This window comes from Lithobates pipiens, unplaced genomic scaffold, assembly GCF_037356315.1.
Source record: "Lithobates pipiens isolate NorthernLeopardFrog02 unplaced genomic scaffold, aLitPip1_a1.2 Scaffold_8, whole genome shotgun sequence".
In the NCBI taxonomy this organism is placed as follows: domain Eukaryota; kingdom Metazoa; phylum Chordata; class Amphibia; order Anura; family Ranidae; genus Lithobates; species Lithobates pipiens.
The window spans coordinates 78,425,864-78,443,564 of NW_027507903.1; the positions used below are offsets into that span (position 1 = coordinate 78,425,864).

At 41.2% G+C, this 17,701-nt stretch overlaps 1 protein-coding gene across 1 annotated transcript in view; it reads left to right on the forward strand.

Annotated features, from left to right (window-relative positions):
* The window catches only part of UNC13C (unc-13 homolog C), an 857,791-nt gene that overhangs the window by 708,519 nt on the left and 131,571 nt on the right, over nucleotides 1–17,701 (forward strand). The window contains exon 28 of the mRNA XM_077472480.1: nucleotides 1,469–1,592. Coding sequence (XP_077328606.1) covers nucleotides 1,469–1,592 — 124 coding nt within the window. The remainder of the gene's footprint in view (nucleotides 1–1,468; nucleotides 1,593–17,701) is intronic.

Here is a 17,701-nt window from a genome sequence, read left to right on the forward strand (position 1 = left end):
TCCCCATGTTGAGGGTATGTGGCCTGATATGCTTCAGGAGGGTGGGTCGTTCTCCTGTCCCCCACTCTTTTCCTGCAGCCTGCCAGGTTGCGTGCTTGGATAAGGGTCTGGAATGGATTTTTGGGGGGTCCCCCACACCATTTTTTTAATTTTGGTTCGGGGCACCCCTATATATTCATACCAGACACTTTGGGTCTGGTAATGGTCTGTGGGGGAATCCCATGGCATTTTTTTCAATGACTTTTATGTGTATTGCCAGGACCAACAATTCATTATAGCCGCGAGTACTTTTAAATGACTTTTTTCCTTTAGAAATGTAATTTTGCTCTTGGACTGTTCTAAACATGGGAAACATATGCCACTTTATAGGCATACTATAGACACCCCTCAGGTAGGAAATTTAAATGAATATTTCACTTTTATTGTTACACTTTAAAAATGATTAAAATCACTTCTCCCGAAAAAATGGCCATTTTTAAAATCTTTACTTGCATTGATACATGTCCCTGGGGACAGGATCCAGGTCCCCAAACACTTTTTATGGCAATACCTTGCATATAAGCCTTTACAATTAGCACTTTTGATTTCTCCCATTGACTTTTAAAGGGTGTTCCATGGCTTTTGAATTTGCCGCGAACTCCCCAAATTGTTGGCTATTCGGCGAACAGGTGAACACCCTATGTCAGAGTCGAACTTAGGTTCGACTTGAACATCTGGCTCATCCCTAATCGGGTTACATGCATGTATGAAAAATGGGTAGAATGTAAGGTATATGCAGCAGTTATATATTTGATTTGCTATGGTTTATGTCCCTTACCCCAGAGAGAGATAGAGCTATATTTAAAACCAACAAGAGCTACAACTGCTTTGCAAAATCTGAGAAAGAAAAAGAGATCTCTCTCATAGCTCATGCAAATACAATTGAATATGCCATTCAGGTGGCATGTCATTTTGTGTATAAGGAAAATCTAAAATCTAAAATACAAAAAAGTAATGTGTTTTTTTCAGAAGCGTAATAATCAATACATTTTCTGTGATTTAAGATTGAAGCATGCTGCCAGGCAACAGGAAGTAAGAGTACCGCCATTGCTTTCTGTGGGGAAGCAGGAATCCCTTTGCAGAGGTCCAACAGCCCTCCCGCTGAATCAGAAGTAAAGTGATCCAATCAGTAGAGAGCCTGAGCTTTGCTGATTGCAGACCTATAGGTCTTACCCAGTGGGGGGTGTGTCAGACCTCTGCCGAAAGATGTTTGCTTCCATACAGAGAGAAACTATTGTACTCTACAGAATGCTGGAAGGGGGCAGGTTTCTACTTAGACTGTAGCTGCTTTAATAAGAACACAAGCTGTAAAACATAGCATAAATGTATGTGGGCTCATAAGTCAAAGGAGGCATTATCTTTGCTTTGTGATATTTTAGATCATCACAACCATTTTTATCATTTTAATTTTTTTTCAAACTTGTTTTAGTTTATCAGTGTCTGCCAAAATATGTGAGAAGACTGTGTTGAAACGTGTTTTGAAGGAGCTGTGGAAATTAGTCCTCAATAAAATTGAAAAACAGATTGTACTACCACCTCTGACAGATCAAACAGTAAGTAATATAACCCATGTGCATGTTTAATTTTTTTTCACACAGAGTTTTTCAAGCTTTCTAAAGAACAGGGTGCAGCTTTCTGAGGGGTGGACTTTTTGCAGGGATGGTTAATTATACATGACTATTAGGGATAATCTTACAGTGATTGTAAATGTAGAAGGTTTTTTTGTATGCATTCTATGCATTAAGATAAAGAAACCTTCTGTGTGCAGCAGCCCCCCTCAGCCCCCTGATACTTACCTGAGCCTCATCTCTATCCAGCGATGTTGTGGGAATGTATCAGCTGCACAGGACTCCCCTCCTCATTGGCTGAGACAGAAATGCAGTGCTATTGGCTCCCACTGCTGCCAATCAAAGTGTCAGCCAATGGGAATTTAAAGGGGGCGAGGCCAGTGGCTGCTTTTCTGAATGGACACAGGGAGCTGTGACTCGGCTCGGGTGCCCCAATAGCAAGCTACTTTCTGTGGGGGCACTCATCAGGAGGGAGGGGCCAGGAGCACTGAAGAGGGCCTTGAGAGGAGGAGGATCTGGGCTGCTCTGTGAAAATCCACTGCACAGGGCAGGTAAGTATAACATGTTTGTTATTTTTACCTTAAAAAAAACAAGACTTTACAATCACTTTAATATTTGGTCAGAACACAAGCTTGGACCGATGCTTGGCTGTTAAGACAAATGCCTGAATATTTTGCCATTTTTTCCTTGTAACTTAATGTTATTTTGCATGTTTTACTTTATACAATACTAAAGTCACTGCTCCCTACCAAATGGAATTTGAAAATTTTGCTTTTGTACATGTCCCACAATGCAGTGCCTAGCACCCCCCGACCCTGACAAACCCTATTATATTAATCTAGAAAAAGACTGTTACTGTTATTCAGCTGCCATTGACTTCAGTAGTATTAAAATGTAATTATGTTCATTGAACCTGTCCCAACCAAACCCAGGTATATTTAGCTCATCTCTAATCACTACAGTGCACAAATGATCAATAGGGTGCCTACAGATGATAGAGTTGCCAGTTGTCTTACTGTCATTATTCTCAATGAGACATATATTCATCCTTTATTTCTTCTAAAATAATCCCATTTTTATTAAAAAAGATGTGTTAATTGATAACATTTTAAATTCTTATACTGGATTTAAGAATTTAGCTTCAGAATGGGTCAGTTAACTTGGCAATAACTTTATAACTAACTTGAATATCCTAATATTTTTTATATATTTTTAAGGACATATACAATTTTAGTTTAGTGTACTGTTCTTGTTTTAATGTTATAGGTATATGATTACTACACAATAGTTAACATAGTGATCAAGTGATTTAAGAATTGAAAGTCACCAGCCACACAAAGTGATGGCTGTTGCCTGTCAAAAAGAGATTTATTTTATAACTAGAGGAATTTTAAGGCACACACATTACAACATATTGGTTACAAAAGTATAAATTATTTATAAATATCATTTAAAAATAGTAAATTATAACATTTTTACAAAAGTAATATTTCTGTCATTAGTAACTTCTATCTTCCTTGTCTTTCCTGTTGGCTCTCAAAGAGAGAGCATTTACTAATGTATTCCTAGCACAGTACATTATTATTAGTACATTAGTATCCAGTTCGCCAGCATGTACTAGTTAGTAGTTACATTTAATAACATGTAGAGTCACAGGTACTAATGGAGTAAACGTACTTCAGCCTAATGTCCACTCAAAGGTACATCCACAAGACAGATTTTCAAATGTATAAAAGGCAGACATAATGTGTAATGGTTTTGTAAATATGAAATATTGCATATAAATACTAATATCTCCAGCTGTTGGAGGTTTAGGCTCAACTTTAAAGAAAATTCTGTCTCCTTTTTGTTTTTGTACAAAGCTTTACAGATCTAGGTAGCTCCAAATGCAATTTACACACACAGATGAATAAGTTGACTTGCCCCTATTAGATGGCTCCTTTTCAGGTTTCAGACAGAGCAAGCCAAAGCATGGGGAGCCTGTAAATCATTTATCATGTCTTAAAGTGTTACTAAACCCACAACAGTAAAATCAGTGTGTATATATGCAGAGAAGCATGCTTATTATACTAGTGTGAAACCTAAGGGGTTAATCCTCTGTGTTGTGTATAAAGGCTGTGTGATTCTGTCTCTCTGATCCTCCTCTTATTTAATTGACTCCAACCCGTCTCCTGGTAAAACAGAGCATTAGGAGTCAGGCTGCACATGCTCAGTTTGGTGTGTATTGCTAGAGAGTTTTGTTTTTTTTCTTGGGAGAGTGCATGTGATCAGCACAGGGCCAATCAGCACTGTACAGACAGAGGATCAGGGGGAATGAAAACTCCTCCTACAAGCTTTAAGCAGACACTGATACAAGTCACAAGACTGCTCTGCTGAGGAGAAAAGGTATTTAGAAAGCCGGAGGGCTTTCACACTGGAGCGGTGCGCTAGCAGGACGGAAAAAAAAAGTCCTGCTAACAACATGTTTGGAACGGTGAAAGAGCGGTGTATTCACTGCTCCTAAACCGCTCCTACCCATTGAAATCAATGGGGCAGCGCTGCTATGTGGGCAGTTTTGGCCCTTTTTTGGCTGCTAGCGGGGGTTAAAACTGCCTCACTAGCGGCCGAATACCGGCGCTAAAACGACAGTAAATGACGCCCGCACCGCCCCAGTGTGAAAGGGGCCTAACATCTGTTAAAAAGCAGAAACAGGCCGTATCATTTTTGGAGGAAAACAGCAACATGTTTTTAAGTCCACATTCAATATTTTACAAATAGAACTCTGTAAAGTAAAAAAATGTTGCTCATGCAGTGACAGTCAGTACATTTATGTCACAACAAGCCTTTGGCATTGTGAGATTTTTCTTTCGTCTTTGCTTAGATACATTTTATTCCTCTGCCTTATATCCATTCATAACAGTCACAATGGATGTGTACTACATATGACACTGTGAACTAAGGATCATAACAAAACTCAGCACCATTTAGATCAGTACTGGAAATTAAATAAAGACATCAGGATGTTTCCTCTTCAGGAATTGACATTTGATGGCAAATAGATTATGTTTAATTTTCTTCTTACAGTCATAGGCTGTCATGCAAATATACATGATGAACTAGTTGAGTCATCACTGTTTGCTTTTGTATTCCTTGTAATCTTGTGAGTCTCAATACTTTCTCCATTATTATGGGGAAAAGAAGCAAGTTATTGCTGAAGAGCACAAAAAAATATGTTACAGAGATAGGAAGATTAGTTCATCCACTATAAAAACATTATGTCTTTTTAAATCCAAATGTAAAATGTCCTTTGCCATGAGAATATTAATTAACCTTGCAGCAAAGATCTTCAAATGCAAAATATGTGTCCCTCGTTCTCAAACCCCAAGTCTAACGGACAAATTAGCCAAAGATTTATTACCAAGTTAACTGCTAAACTTGGTTTTGATATTTAAAAGAAAAGTAAAGGCAAATTGTATTTGCCTATACTTTTTTCTTTGGTTACAGAAGTACATTTACTAATTTTATTGCCCACTAGTGGCTGACAGGGCAGAGCTGAGCCAAAGTCATGAAGGATCTTGATAATAACATTGGGATCCACCCCAGATGTCTGATTGACAAAAGGTTCAGTTTCTCACCATGTGACTGAATGCAGGAGCCAGCAACGCCCACCCTGTCTGGGAGCAGGAGGATTGGAGAGGAGGAGGGGAAATCCTAGCAGAGGCATTGCTGGAACTAGAAGCAGAGAGCTGTCAGTTCAGCTGTCATGTGATCAGTTGGCTGTCTAATGCCGTGTACACATGATCTGACTTTTCGACAGACTAGGTCTGGCAGACCTAGAAATAAAACATGTTTCAAATCTTTCATATAGACTCGAGTCCGGTTGAAAAATTTGGTCGTCTGTGTGCTAGTCCGACGGACTAAAACAGACGCTAGGGCAGCTATTGGCTACTGGCTATGAATTTCCTTATTCTACGTCATCACGTTCGAACCTGTCTGACTTTTGGAGTGATCGTGTGTGCCAAGTCCATTCGTTTGAAATTCCGGCGGACCTCAGCTGCAAAGTCCGTCGTATTGTCTGCTGGACCAAATCTGTTAAAAAGTCCAATCGTGTGTACGTGGCATTAGAGCCAGCATCAGGAGGATGTTGCAACAGAGAGATGAATATGTATATTTGTTTTTTTTTGGACCCCAAACTTTTTCTTTAAGCTTAAAACACTAAAGAAAGAGTTAAAGTAAACCCAACCAGGTTTGTCCCTATCAGGGAGATTTCCATGAAGCTCCTATCCTTAGGGACATAACACAAAGTAAGTGAAAATTTTCAAAATAAGGCTACTTCCCACCTCTGACAGTTGTCATTAGAACAAGTATACCCAATTGAAGATTTTCCCTCTAATTCTGCTAATGTGACAACTGTAAAATATTACTTTAGCTGTACCTACCTTCATTTTCCAGGCCACTTGCTTACTGTACTCTCTCCCTGGGGAGCACTTTACCCTTGCTACTCCCTTGATGAAAGGCCTCTGATCTGAGTGAGTGCCTTCTTCACATAAATGTACTTTCGTGTCGCATATCATGATAGCTCACATTTAGTTACTAACTTTAATTACTAACTACAATTGGTTGTAGGCGCACAGATTTCCTTCTCTCATTAGTGCACTCTGAACTCTGTAACTTGCACATGCTACTTTGTGGTGACAGGAATAACTGTATATACACACTTTGATATTATAGCAGAAACTTTAACTGCCTCAATAATTTCCATTGTTTAGTCACAGAGCAGGCTAGAAAGTCTGAACAGTTTGTTATATTTAGCAATTGCTCTTTGTTTTGTAGACAGAGTTTGATCCCATGAAATACCCATTAAGCAAATGACATTTAAATAAGGCTTTCAGACTTTTGCGCTATAGCAGTTCTTTTGCTAGATACGTGGAAGTAGACTTTGAAACAGAATGAAAAGTTAACTGCTTTAGGGTTTCTCTTTAATATACTAAATTACTTGACAGCTATGAGCAGTCCATTTAATCACCTATTCCCTCATGTAAACTTCCGACGTGCCAGGAAAAGTAGACTGCATCCAGCAGTCTCCTGCCAAATACAACAGCCAATTGGTAGTAGGCCTCAGAATATTTTTGGGTCAATGCACTTCTTACATTAAACATTGCTATAGAGCTGCTACAGAATGTCTTATAATTAGTTAAATAACAAATGTTTGTTCTTGCCCTCTCTCAGCTGAAAACATTTTTCAGGTTTGAACAGTGGCGGCGCGCCCCCCCCCCCCCCCCCCCCAGTCCAAAAAAAGAAGTGTAAAAAAAAAAAAATTATTTAAACATGTCCCTTTAAAACTTTTTTTTTTTCAAATGTCCTTATTTGCACTGTGTCCCGGCGCCGGGCGCAGTGCAATATATGAAGCGCCACGTCTATGCGAGATTGCAGACGAGGTGCTTCATTTGCCAAGAAAAACTCGCTCTGTGGCGCCGTCGATCACGCCATAGCTTCCGGGACTGGTCGGGCGAGTGCATAGGTTTATTGAGCAGTGCTACCGACGTCACTCAAGGAAGTGACGTTGGCACTCATCTGCTCAGTCCAGACTCCAGCGTCAGATCAGCAGGTAAGCAGTAGCCCCTGCTGTTGATGTTCGGCAGCACAGCCTTTTCGTTCGTTCTGGTGGTTAGATGGGGCTGCTGCCACCCCCCCCTTAATCATCTTTATATATCTATATATTAATCATCAATTTTTCTGAGTTTGGACGGCACTTATATATATAAAAACACAGCTAAATGTGTTATTTAAGCATTGTGTCTTCTCTTTGCTGAGTGCCATTCCAGAGCATCTAAGTAGCTTTTATCAGTCCCTAAGGGTCTGATCACACGGCAGCACCCCCCCCCCCCTCTCAACTACATGTGTGGTTTTTTACCCTTAGCTTGGATGGAAGCACCCCCTCCCCCCTCAACTACATGTGTTTTTTTTTCTTTCTTAGTTTGGATGGCACCCCCCCCCCCCCCCTCTCAACTACATGTGTGTTTTTTTTTTCTTAGTTTGGATGGCACCCCCCCTCTCAACTACATGTGTGTGTTTTTTCTTCTTTCTTAGTTTGGATGGCAGCACCCCCCCTCTCAACTACATGTGTGTTTTTTCTTCTTTCTTAGTTTGGATGGCAGCACCCCCCTCCCCTCTCTCAACTACATGTGGGTTTTTTCTTCTTTCTTAGTTTGGATGGCAGCACCCCCTCCCCCCTCTCAACTACATGTGTGTTTTTTCTTCTTTCTTAGTTTGGATGGCAGCACCCCCCTCCCCCCTCTCAACTACATGTGTGTTTTTTCTTCTTTCTTAGTTTGGATGGCAGCACCCCCCCTCCCCCCTCTCAACTACATGTGTTTTTTTTTCTTTCTTAGTTTGGATGGCAGCACCCCCCCTCCCCCCCCCTCAACTACATGTGTGTTTTTTTTTCTTTCTTAGTTTGGATGGCAGCACCCCCCCTCAACTACATGTATGCTTTTTTTTCTTTCTTAGTTTGGACAGCAGCATCCCCCCTCCCCCCCTTCTCAACTACTGGTTCACTGGTTCTCAACTGGTATATAATGTGCAGCCTGGTGTATGATGTGCAGAGCCCAGTGTATAGTGTGCAGCCTGGTATATGATGTGCAGAGCCCGGTGTATAGTGTGCAGCCTGGTATATGATGTGCAGAGCCTGGTATATGATGTGCAGAGCCCGGTGTATAATGTGCAGCCTGGTATATGATGTGCAGAGCCCGGTGTATAATGTGCAGCCTGATATATGATGTGCAGAGCCCGGTGTATAATGTGCAGCCTGGTATATGATCTGCAGAGCCCGGTGTATAATGTGCAGCCTGATATATGATGTGCAGAGCCCGGTGTATAATGTGCAGCCTGGTATATGATTTGCAGAGCCCTGTGTATAATGTGCAGCCTGGTATATGATGTGGATTAAATAAGGGGTGTGGCTTATGAACGTGGGATGGGCCAACCATGGAGGGGCGGGGTCTTGTGCCCCCCTATCCTAAAACTTCACCAGCCGCCACTGGGTTTGAAAACAATATTTAGAAGTTTGATAGCTTAACATTTTTTTAATTTTTTTTTACAATTCATATAGGGCATATGAGAAGAACCGCCAGATAATGTGGATAGCATACATTCTAGTTTTCATCTATTTATATCAGTTTTCATTATTTGTAGATGGCAGTTGGAAATAACTGAACATTTTACAGGATCGTGTATATTGTGATTGTCATGGAGGTTTTCTAATACAAACAACAAACTGATATTATTATCATATGTTGTGATACACTGCCATGCTGACTGTTCCTTGTTTCTCTGCCAAAAAATCCAGTAATTATAGTTCTTAGGGTAATTGTGATTTAACACATGTTAGCATTTCACTGTAGTGGGAAGCTAAGCAGATGGTTGTTAAACACAAAAAGGGGTAGAACCGGCTTGCACTATCCTGACAGATTCTGGCATCAGTTGCTGCCTATTTATCCTAGCTACTTATAGTTAATTGCTGTAGACAAGGCAACCACATTTTATAAGTAGCTAGTTTTAAATAGAAAGCAACAGTATTCAGAATTAAACTTTACAGTGAGTTTTCAGATGGAATACAAATTAATTTTTATTAAATGCGAGCTATATCATGGAACACAGGGCGAGTTTTATTATACCCAAAGTTGAACATAGTTTCAAAATAGTCATTAGCATTGTACTTGCACAGTGTAGTTATGGAGTGATGAGAGATATGTCGTTTGATGCATGATCTCATGACTGAATCAAGCGCACTAAAATCAAAATCATGTTTCTAAATATTGCACTTATGACAGAGAGCATCAGGGATATTGATGGGTATTAAGGATTCTATTAGGATTCTATTATTATCCTGTTTAGGCCTATAACACTGAATGACAGAATGTCTTAGCCCTTGTACACACGGTTGGAGATTCCGACAACCAAATCCGTCGGATTTTGACCGAAACTGTTGCATGCACACAGTCGGACAAAGTTGTCGGAAAATCCGACATGATGATGTTATTTCGTTATGACGGGACTACGTTCACGCTAGTAGCCAATAGCTTTGGTGTAGGAATTTGATCTGAGCATGCGTGGCACTTTGTCTGATCGGAATTCTCTACACATGATCGGAGTATGTCCGATCGGAGCATTTTGTTGGAAAATGTTACCAAAAAGTTGGAAAACTTGGTCCGTCGGATACTCCGACGGAAACAGTCCGATGTAGACCACACACAGTCGGAATATCCGATAAAACTGTCTGATCGGACACATTCCGTCGGAATCTCCGACCGTGTGTACAAGGGCTTAGTCTTATTAATCTGTGAGTTTCAAACTGTACTTTGTACGGCTCCAAGCTATTTTTGCTCCTTGACTTTTCTTATTTATTTTTTAAATGTTTCGTACACAATTTGATTTATTTATTTTCCATTTAATTCTTTTAATTTCAATAGTTTATTGAAAAAGAACATATAATACATCCATCAGATAAGTTGTTGAGATGTAGTAACAGTATAAAACATATTAGATTCAGAGTACCAAAGGTAAATACATATAGATTAGATATCATGAGGCTTAATAATTGCTGATTTCAGATGTGTGCGTTATTATGTTAGGCATCTATAATCAATTTAGAACTTAAACAGAAATGTGCCCTTGATATCAGCCAGAGGATGTATTAGTAACCCAATTTTTTAGCTCCTCTGATGTCTCAACTTAAAACAGCAGGGTCTCAGATGGGACCAAAGGATGAAGGAAGAAGTAGAAAAGGGTTTGAATCGAGTAAGAAGAGGGTGGTAGGTATTTTAAGGTGGCTTGTTTGATCTGGTAAGAACGTAGATAGTATGAACCTAAAGAAAAGACTATTCAATGTGTGGTTTATGGCATGAAGCTGGTTTATGCATTCTTGAGGTCCAAATATTGTTTGGATAGTTTAAACAAGAACCATGTTGTCCAGTTATCATGAAATTGGGAAATAGTTTCATGAGCAATTGATCTCTCCATATTGTGGCTGTCATTCATTTTTAGTAACCAGTCTTTAATTGGCACAGAGACAGATTTCCAATGCAGGGGAATGAGGGAATTGGCTATGTTAAGCATGTGTTTGGTAAGTGAATGTTTATATTTTTGAAGTGGTCTGGAATTTATATGTAGTAGACAGCATTCAGGAGTTAAACGCAGTTTTTTTTCAGTGAGCTGAATAATTAATTCTTTGATGCGCATCCAATATGGGATAATAAGTGGACAATCCTACCATATGTGAAGCATTCTGCCTTGTGATTGTCCATATCTCCAACACTCAACAGAGGCATGTGGGAACCAACATTTAAGTTCATCTGGTGTGGCATACCATTGTGTGAGGATTTTATATGCTGTTTCTTGTGTCCTCAAACTTAAACAACATTTATCTGGCAGTATGCAAGCCATAGTCCATTGATGCTTGGAGATATTAATTTGATTCTGAACAGTTTTTTCAGGACTGTATGATTTATTTACTGGTTTAACTTTCTTTTTCAGGTTATGTCATTTCACTGATTGGTCTGAATGTTTTTTATCTATGCTTAATGTTTCACTAGTCTCATTGGCATTTTTTGAGGCAATGTGTGCGTGTAGTTTTTTAGCGCAGCTAATAATTATTTTGTATTGTTGTTTTGGTGTGAGTATCTCACATAATTTAGTTGCAGCTGCTAGGTTTGTTTTTGGCATGTTCACGTCAATTACATTTTTGGTCAGCGCAGTATTACACTTCTTTACAATTGGAGATATTAACCACTTTCAGACCGGACCATTTTGCTGGTAAATGACCAGAGGTCTTTTTACACTTTGGCACTGCGCTGCTTTAACTGGTAATTGCGCGGTCATGCAATGTTGTACCCAAACAAAATTTGCGTCCTTTTCTTCCCACAAATAGAGCTTTCTTTTGATGGTATTTGATTGCCTCTGCGATTTTTATTTTTTGCGATATAAACGTAAAAAGACCGCAAATTTTGAAAAAAAATGATATTTTCTACTTTTTGTTATTAGAAAAATCCAATAAACTCAATTTTAGTCATACATTTAGGACAAAATGTATTCAGCCACATGTCTTTGGTAAAAAAAAAGTCAATAATTGTATATTTATTGGTTTGCGCAAAAGTTGTCACATCTACAAACTAAGGTACGTTTTCTGGAATTTACGCAGCTTTTAGTTTACGACTGCCTATCTCATTTCTTGAGGTGCTAAAATGACAGGGCAGTACAAAACCCCCCCAAATGACCCCATTTTGGAAAGTAGACCCCCTAAGGAAATTGATAAGAGGCATGTTGAGCCCATTGAATATTTTATTTTTTTGCCTCAAGCGATTGAATAATGACAAAAAAAAAATTTTTTTTTTTTTTTTACACAAAGTTGTCACTAAATGATATATTGCTCACACATGCTATGGGCGTATGTGAAATGACACCCCAAAATAAATTCTGCTGCTTCTCCTGAGTACGGGGATACCACATATGTGGGACTTTTTGGGAGCCTAGCCGCGTACAGGGCCCCGAAAACCAAGCACCGCCTTCAGGCTTTCTAAGGGCGTCAATTTTTGATTTCACGCCTCACTACCTATTACAGTTTTGAAGGCCATAAAATGCCAAGATGGCACAAAACCCCCACAAATGACCCCATTTTAGAAAGTAGACACCCCAAGCTATTTGCTGAGAGGCATGTTGAGTCCATGGAATATTTTATATTTTGCCACAAGTTGCGGGAAAATTACAAACTTTTTTTTTTTTTTTTTTTTTTTCACAAAGTTGTCACTAAATGATATATTGCTCATGCATGCCATGGGCATATGTGAAATGACACCCCAAAATAAATTCTGCTGCTTCTCCTGAGTACGGGGATACCACATATGTGGGACTTTTTGGGAGCCTAGCCGCGTACGGGGCCCCGAAAACCAAGCACCGCCTTCAGGCTTTCTAAGGGCGTAATTTTTTGAGTTCACTTCTCACTACCTATTACAGTTTTGAAGGCCATAAAATGCCAAGATGGCACAAAACCCCCACAAATGACCCCATTTTAGAAAGTAGACACCCCAAGCTATTTGCTGAGAGGCATGTTGAGTCCATGGAATATTTTATATTTTGCCACAAGTTGCGGGAAAATTACAAACTTTTTTTTTTTTTCACAAAGTTGTCACTAAATGATATATTGCTCACGCATGCCATGGGCATATGTGAAATGACACCCCAAAATAAATTCTGCTGCTTCTCCTGAGTACGGGGATACCACATATGTGGGACTTTTTGGGAGCCTAGCCGCGTACGGGGCCCCAAAAACCAAGCACCGCCTTCAGGCTTTCTAAGGGCGTTACAGTTTTGAAGGCCATAAAATGCCAAGATGGCACAAACCCCCCCCCCCCCAAATGACCCCATTTTAGAAAGTAGACACCCCTAAATTTAGGGGTACACTAGTGAGACTAGGTAATAAATGGCGGGTGCCCTGAAACTATAAAAAAATAACTAACCAACCAGCGTCACCTGTAACAGTTATATGGTGATCACTGGTGAAAGGGTTAACTAGGGGGCAATCAGGGGGCTTTATGCGGTAGTATATGGGGGTCCCTGGCGCTATAAAAAGCTGCGGCGAACCTAAATACCTACCTGCCTAACTAGCGTCACCTGTGACACTAATACAGCGATCAGAAAAACGATCGCTTATTAGGCTGGGTTCACACTGGAGCGATGCGGGAACGCCACGAATGCGCGGCGGGTTCCCGCATCGCATGCCTCCCGGCGGCAGTTCACACTGCCCTATGCGAACTGCTGGGAGTGTCAGTGAAATGTTAATGACACCCCCAGATCAGTTCGCATATCGCAGTGCGATCTGCAAACTTGGATCGCATGGTGTGAACACCCATGCGATCCGATTCTGCTGCGGACCAAAAAAAGGGTCCCGTGCGAGTTTGCGGCGGGTGCGACACGAATTCAGCCATACTATCTGTATAGCTGAACTCGAATCGCACAGAGATCGGATGTGATTTGCACTGCAGTGCGGTGCGAATCACATCCGTTCTCATAAACCGCTGCAATGTGAACCCAGCCTTAGTGACACTGGCGACGGGGGGTGATCACGGGGTTAAACCTTTATTGGGGGGGTTAGGGGGGTACCTTAGAACTAAAGGGGGCTAACCCTAACTGCCCTAACAGTTATTAGTCACAAATGACACCTGCCGGGTGATCAGGGGGTTAAACCTTTATTAGGTAATAAATGGCGGGTGCCCTGAAACTATAAAAAAATAACTAACCAACCAGCGTCACCTGTAACAGTTATATGGTGATCACTGGTGAAAGGGTTAACTAGGGGGCAATCAGAGGGCTTTATGCGGTAGTATATGGGGGTCCCTAGCGCTATAAAAAGCTGCGGCGAACCTAAATACCTACCTGCCTAACTAGCGTCACCTGTGACACTAATACGGCGATCAGAAAAATGATCGCTTATTAGGCTGGGTTCACACTGGAGCGATGCGGAAACGCCGCGAATCCGCGGCGGGTTCCCGCATCGCATGCCTCCCGGCGGCAGTTCACACTGCCCTATGCGAACTGCTGGGAGTGTCAGTGAAATGTTACTGACACCCCCAGATCAGTTCGCATATCGCAGTGCGATCTGCAAACTCGGATCGCATGGTGTGAACACCCATGCGATCCGATTCTGCTGCGGGCCAAAAAAAGGGTCCCGTGCGAATTTGCGGCGGGTGCGGCGGGTGTGGCGGGTGCGGCGGGTGCGGCGAATGGCTGAACTCGAATCGCACAGAGATCGGATGTGATTTGCACTGCAGTGCGGTGCGAATCACATTCGTTCTCATAAACCGCTGCAATGTGAACCCAGCCTTAGTGACACTGGCGACGGGGGGTGATCACGGGGTTAAACCTTTATTGGGGGGGTTAGGGGGGTACATTAGAACTAAAGGGGGCTAACCCTAACTGCCCTAACAGTTATTACAGTCACAAATGACACCAATGCAAAAAAAAAAAAAAAAAAAAAAAAATGACATTGGTGTCACTGTGACTGGGGGGCAGGGGTAATTGGGGGGGTGATCGGGGGGTAAAGGGGGGGTGTGAGTGTGCCTGGCATGTTCTACTGTGTGTGGGATGTGTTGGTGCAACTCACTGATCCGCTCTCCTCCGTGTCGGAACGAAAAATACCGACACGGAGGAGAGAATACATCACTTCCTCTCCTGTGTTTACATTACAGGAGAGGAAGTGATGTCACCGGGGATTTCCATTCGTCGGGAGCGATCGCGAGGGGGTGGCCATGAATGAATGGCCGTCCCCTCGTCCGGGATCGCTCCCGAACGAAAACCGACCGCCGCAGGCACCGGGCGGGGGCCCGATCGGGCCCCCGACCCGCGGGAGGCAAAGGACGTACATATATGTGCTTATGCCTGCCCGTGCCATTCTGATGACGTAGATCGGCGTGAGGCGGTCGGCAAGTGGTTAATGCCTAACATATTTGCCCATTTTTCTCTAAAGCTATGTTTCTGTTGTGCAGCGCCTTGTTGTAGCCATGCATAGGATTGGGAGATGACTCTGTCTGTTCAGTTTAAAAATTCCTGCTTTACAGCAATGAGTGGCTAGGAAAAGTCTCCCTCATGGGGTCATGGAGATGTGCTTGTTGTTGATCTCTGATGTTAAGTCAAGGTTATTTGTTAATGGAGTGGGGGGTCCCGGTGAGGAGGAGAAGTCTTCAATGTGGCCCCTATAAGGGGGTGATACAGGAGTCTCCTGGGGCACCCCGCTAGAGAGCTCCAGGGGGTAACCCCTAATGGGCAGGTGGTGAAGGATCTTTCTAGATGTATCCAGTCTTTTGTGTCTGCGTGGCAGATCCAAAGCACTATTATCGCAATATGGATTACGTAGTAAAATTTGTCTGAAAATAGGAAGCCCCACGCTACCATGAGTTTTTGATTTGGTCATGTGACTAAAGCTGATGTGTGTTTTTTTTATTGGCCTAAACAAACCGGGCTTGAATGGCTTTCAATAGTCTAAAAAATGTGGAGGGGATAATAATGGGAAAGGCTTGCATGCAATAAAGTAAATGTGGCAAAATGGTCATCTTAATAATCGATGCCCTTCCAAACCATGAGAATTTCTTAACTGACCATGATTTAAGATCTCGGTCGATAGCTGACAATAGAGGTGGAAAGTTTTGTTCGAACAATTGATTAAGGTCTCTTGTGATTTTTACACCTAGGTATTTTATAGCTTTGGTTTCCCATTTGAATGGGCCATTTTGTTGTATAAGAGATAAGTCTTTAGTTTATAGAGATATGTTCAATGCTTCAGATTTGTAATAATTTATTTTCATGTTGGAGATAAAGCCAAAGTTATCAAAGGCTGTTAGTAGGTCGGGAAGAGATATGTGTGGTTGGGATATAAAAAAAGAGTAGGTCATCAGCATAGGCTGCGATTTTGTATTCCCTGTCCCCCATTGTTAAACAACTGATAGAAGTGTTAAGATTTATGGTGTGTATAAATGGCTCAAGAGATATCATGAATAATAATGGTGACAGTGGGCATCCCTGTCTAGTGCTGTTTTGTATTAGTACTGGTTCAGATAGAGATCCATTTATTTAGACTTTTGCCGATGGTCTGTGGTAAAGGGAGGAGATCCAGTATAACATATGACCACCCAATCCAATGTGTCTACATGTAGAGAACATGTAATCCCACAATGCTCTGTCGAAGGCCTTCTCTGCATCCGTAGAGAGGAAAAGCCACCGACTTTATCTGTATGCATTCTATGGACCAGACTCACCGCCTTGATCACATTATCTCTTGCCTCGTGGCATGGCATGAAATCCACTTGTTCCGGTCCTATGACCTTGGATAGAAGTGGTCACAGGCGATTCGCTATAATTTTGCTAGGAGTTTCAGATCAACATTCAAGAGTGAAATCGATCTATAGTTTGAGCAATCTGTAGTGTCTTTGTTGGGTTTTGGAGTGTTTTACGTAGATGTGAAAAGGTCTTATAGTATTGGGCAGTAAACCCATCTGGTCCCGGACCCTTGCCTGGTTTTAAGTATTTGATCGCAGTTGTTAGTTCTTCATCATAGATAGGTCTCTCTAAATCATCTCTGTCTATGGTGTCCAGTATGGGGATTTGGTTCTGAAGCAAGCATTCTTTTATTATGGAATCTCTATCACCTCATAGAGTGGCAGGTTTATGTTGTGTGGGTAGGTTGTACAAACTGGAGTAGTAAGCCTGAAATTGTTCTGTAAAGTGCTCTATTTTCCAAAGTTTATTTTTGATACCATAAATGTTAGAGGCTAATTGGGAGTTTTTTAAAGCCCTCGCTAGAAATTTGCCAGTTTTGTCACCATGCTCATAGTAAATGTCTTTCCTTAGAAATAATATATGTTTAGCTTTAGAATCTAACATATGCTGAAGGTTTTTGCAGTGTACTTGGAGTTTCTTACTTGTATTTGCAGCTAATGACTATTTGTGTTGATTCTCTAGTGTCGCTATCTTATCAACTAGTTTAGAGATTTCGGAATCTCTTCTGCGTTTGCGTTTTGCACCCCATTTTATGAGTTTGCCTCTCAAAGTGAACTTATGTGCTTCCCATACGGTTATGGGGACAATATCATCTGTAGCATTAGACACAAAAAAGTGTGAAATCTCTTCAGAGATATGTTGGTGAATTTCAAGGTCTGTCAGGAGGGAAGAATTCAACCTCCGGTTTAATGTTTACTGTAATACCTGAGTCGATGTGGACAGATGTATAGAAATTGGAGAATGGTCAGAAATCGTTTGAATTCCTATCCTAGCTTCTTTGAGATCTGTCAAATCTCTTTGTGTTATAAAGAAGTAGTCAATATGTGTGTACTTGTCATTTACTGTATGTGAAATCACCACCCTCTGGGTGCAGTGTTCTACAAGCATTGACTAGTAACATGGACCATAGTAGTTCTTTAAGTCATTTAATCATGCTATATTTAATGCTTGAGTGTCCATTTGAGGGGTTCACAGAGGGATTCAGGAGTATCACAAAAATTGAAATAACACTCCTAAAGCCACATCTGTATAAACTTGATTGGAAGAGAGAAGAGGTAAAGGGCCACAGG